The sequence below is a fragment of the Fulmarus glacialis genome, unplaced genomic scaffold (genome assembly GCF_000690835.1).
Source record: "Fulmarus glacialis isolate BGI_N327 unplaced genomic scaffold, ASM69083v1 scaffold6956, whole genome shotgun sequence".
NCBI classification, from domain to species: Eukaryota; Metazoa; Chordata; class Aves; order Procellariiformes; family Procellariidae; genus Fulmarus; species Fulmarus glacialis.
The window spans coordinates 90,945-94,092 of NW_009217408.1; the positions used below are offsets into that span (position 1 = coordinate 90,945).

Below are 3,148 nucleotides of genomic sequence, written 5' to 3' on the forward strand. Positions count from 1 at the left end.
GCAGGAATAGTCTTGGTGCTCCTCTTCATCTATTTGGTAGAAAACAAGCTGACACATTTTCTAAGACAAAAAGCTTTTAAAATGGCTTTTCCTGTTTTCATGCTCCACAAGGGGAAGTAATATATCTGATGTTGTACTTATCTGGGAATCAGGTTCTACAGCCAAAATGAAAATCTGATTTAAACAATAATTGCTTTATTGTATAGTATGAAAACAGCTTCATGTGCAGAGAAACTGGATGATTGGTAATAGTTATGGTCACATTTGGCTTTTGTTAGTTCTAGAAGTACTTCTTAGCTTTATATAGAACTGTGAACGAGTAAGATTTTGTGAAGAATGGCAAGAAAGTTTCTCTTCCCAGTCTCTACCCTTTTTTGTTGCTTCTAAATATTTGCTCATCATGCTATTCCTAGCTTTCATTATTAAAATAAGCAAAACCTGAATTTGAGATTATTTCATCCAAGCCTATCAAAACTTAACATTTTAAAGGTGTGGCATATTCCTTTCCAAATTATCCTACCTTCCACAATCTTGTATTTAGGTGATTTTTTTCAAAGAACTTTCTACTACTCTACCTGCTGAAATGAGATCTCTTTAAAGATTTAAATATGATTTACAAACTTGATTGAGCCCTCAGGTTTCCTCTCTCCATATTTTCTTGTGTATCCAGTTCTAATGACACATTCCTTAGGAATAAGTACGTTACATGGCTCCACCTTCAGCGAGGCAGGCACTTTCAGCACCTCTCTCTTGCAGCAGTTCCACACCAGCAGCTCCTGTCTGTCTGGCATGAAGCAGCAGGACTGACATATAGCCTGAGCTATGAAAACCTGGTCATGAGCAATAAGCGTTAATCACACTCTCATTCAGTTGTCCAGGAGGTTTCTATCCAGTAAACCTGAAGCTGATTATCCATCCTCTGCCCACCCTGCATTTAATCAGTTCTGTCCATCCCTTGCCCTCAATGCCTGCACCATCCACTGCACATTTGGGAAGAGGGGAGGAGAAGGAAATCTCCCTGTGATTTGTGTCTCTTGAGTTACTCTGTGTTAACAAAAGTTCCTGGAATAAAACATCTTTTATCAGAACACTGTAGCAAAGTGTATATTGACTATCTTTTGAAGAAATGGTTTCACTTGAGCTTTTGACACCTTGCAAAAGAGCAGGAAGAAGCAGATGTCTTGATAAATATGAGGCACTGAATTGTTTAATTATTTCTTATAGACATTAATGAATGCGTAACAGATACGCACACCTGCCAGCGGAGAGAGCACTGCGTCAACACAATGGGATCATTCAAATGTCTCCAGGAATTGAGCTGTCAGCCAGGTTATGAACTTAAGGATGGAGAATGTGTTGGTAAGACAAGTGTTTTTCAGCTGATGCAATTGTTACCAAAAAGGAAAGGAAAAGGATTGCAAAGCATTTTATTGTTGCTGGTCTGTGATATCAGGGTTGTAACTAAAAGAGGCTGATCATCGTGGAAATGTTTGGCTTCATAGGCCCCTTCTGTACATTCACTTATTTGAGATAGTTTCCAGCGATAACTATAAATTATTTGGAAAATGGATGAAACCTTGTGAATTAGGATTTACCCTGTTTTTAAAGCGTTAAGAGAGAGATGATGGAGTGGTTCCTATTACGCTTCTCTGCCTAGCTCTGCTTTTTTCTGAAGGGGCTGATACTGTTTACTGTTCAACGATGAATCACAGCCTGAGAGGATCATGGGACTGTCTCAGTCCGGTCCTTCCTGTGCTTAGGAGGTCTGTCTGCATTTATTTATATTTGGAATGGTCATGGGGTTAAGAAGTTATTCTTCATCTCCCCCTTCTTAGTCTATATACAGGTCTAATGGAGAAGCTAACCTCAGTAGTCATAGGATAGCAGAAGTTGCTCTGCAGCACAGGAGCATTCCAGAGACACATGTGCCCTGCCTTCCAGGGCAGAAGTCAGTGTTATTTACTCCTAATTTTTTTTACACAAAGAGTTTCCTGACAGCTGGAGTAAGAGATGCCTAAGGAAAGAACTTAGCTCTTGACATATAACATAAGCTTATAAAATAGAAAAGATCAGAAATCTGGCTTTATATACAGCTGTCATAAGTAAACCTTGGTTTACTTGAAGAGGCTGTTTGTGAACGTCTTGTTCTGTTATCTGATTCTATAGCATTTCTAACATTTGTTGCTAATCTAAATTGCTTTCTAGTCTTAAAGTTAGATTATAACAGCTTATAAAATTTACAAATTGTTTTAAAGTAGCCTTTAAATTAATGACTTATAAGAAAGACTAAAATTTCAGAACTACTCTGTGTAAAATTGCCTACAGATAATTATTGAATTTGCAGAGGTTTATGAAATACTCAATTCCACATTTTTCTTTGACTCAGTCTATAAATATGGTAGGAAGACTTACTAATATAGTACCTTCTGAGAGACTGGTGATGTTCCCTCATGACATTTAACTGAGGAGTTAGAATAGAAAGAGAAGTGCCAGCAGTTCTCCCTTTGTCTGCCTGGAGGAGTGGGGACTGCTCAATTGTGGAGTTTCCTCCGTTTGTCTTTATCTTCTAGTACAGATGTTCATGATAGGGAGTGTTCTTAGAAACCAGCGTATGTTAAAGCAGCATTTGAAAATACTCACAGGAACTGAATTTCGAACATATTTATAGCTGAAGCCTGTTCCTCGGTGGGCTTTCTTCAACTGGAAGCAATGCCACTATACCAGCTGATCCTTGCAGTTACTCAACACAGATCAGTTGGGTGTATATTTGTAAGTTTGAAACTTGCAGGAAGTGTTTTCAATGTGCCTAGAAAACAAGCATTAAGTTGGTGAACATAATTTGAGAAATAATTTCATATACGTAATAAAAAATGAGAAAGCTGTGTTGAGCTCTGGCTGCAGAGTAAAGAAAAAAAAAAGCAAAATTTGTTACTAATATTACTACCTCTCATTCAGATCTTTTTCAGAATAAGTGTTTGTTCTGTGTATGTAAGTACATATATGCATACACACATGCCTGTGTACACAGTGAAATCCCAGCCCTGTTCAAATGAGGTGCCCTATTAGTATCAAATTCAGTGGAGGTAGGTTTCTACCTAGAATTCCTGAGGTCTATCAGGAATAAGAAACCATTTTGCTTTTGAAAGAG

General features: G+C 37.9%; 1 protein-coding gene across 1 annotated transcript in view; it reads left to right on the top strand.

Moving 5' to 3' along the window:
• FBLN2 (fibulin 2) overlaps window positions 1-3,148 on the top strand; it is a 95,758-nt gene that overhangs the window by 79,569 nt on the left and 13,041 nt on the right. Inside the window, exon 9 of the mRNA XM_009579650.1 lies at window positions 1,225-1,359. Within this exon, the coding sequence (XP_009577945.1) occupies window positions 1,225-1,359 (135 nt within the window). The remainder of the gene's footprint in view (window positions 1-1,224; window positions 1,360-3,148) is intronic.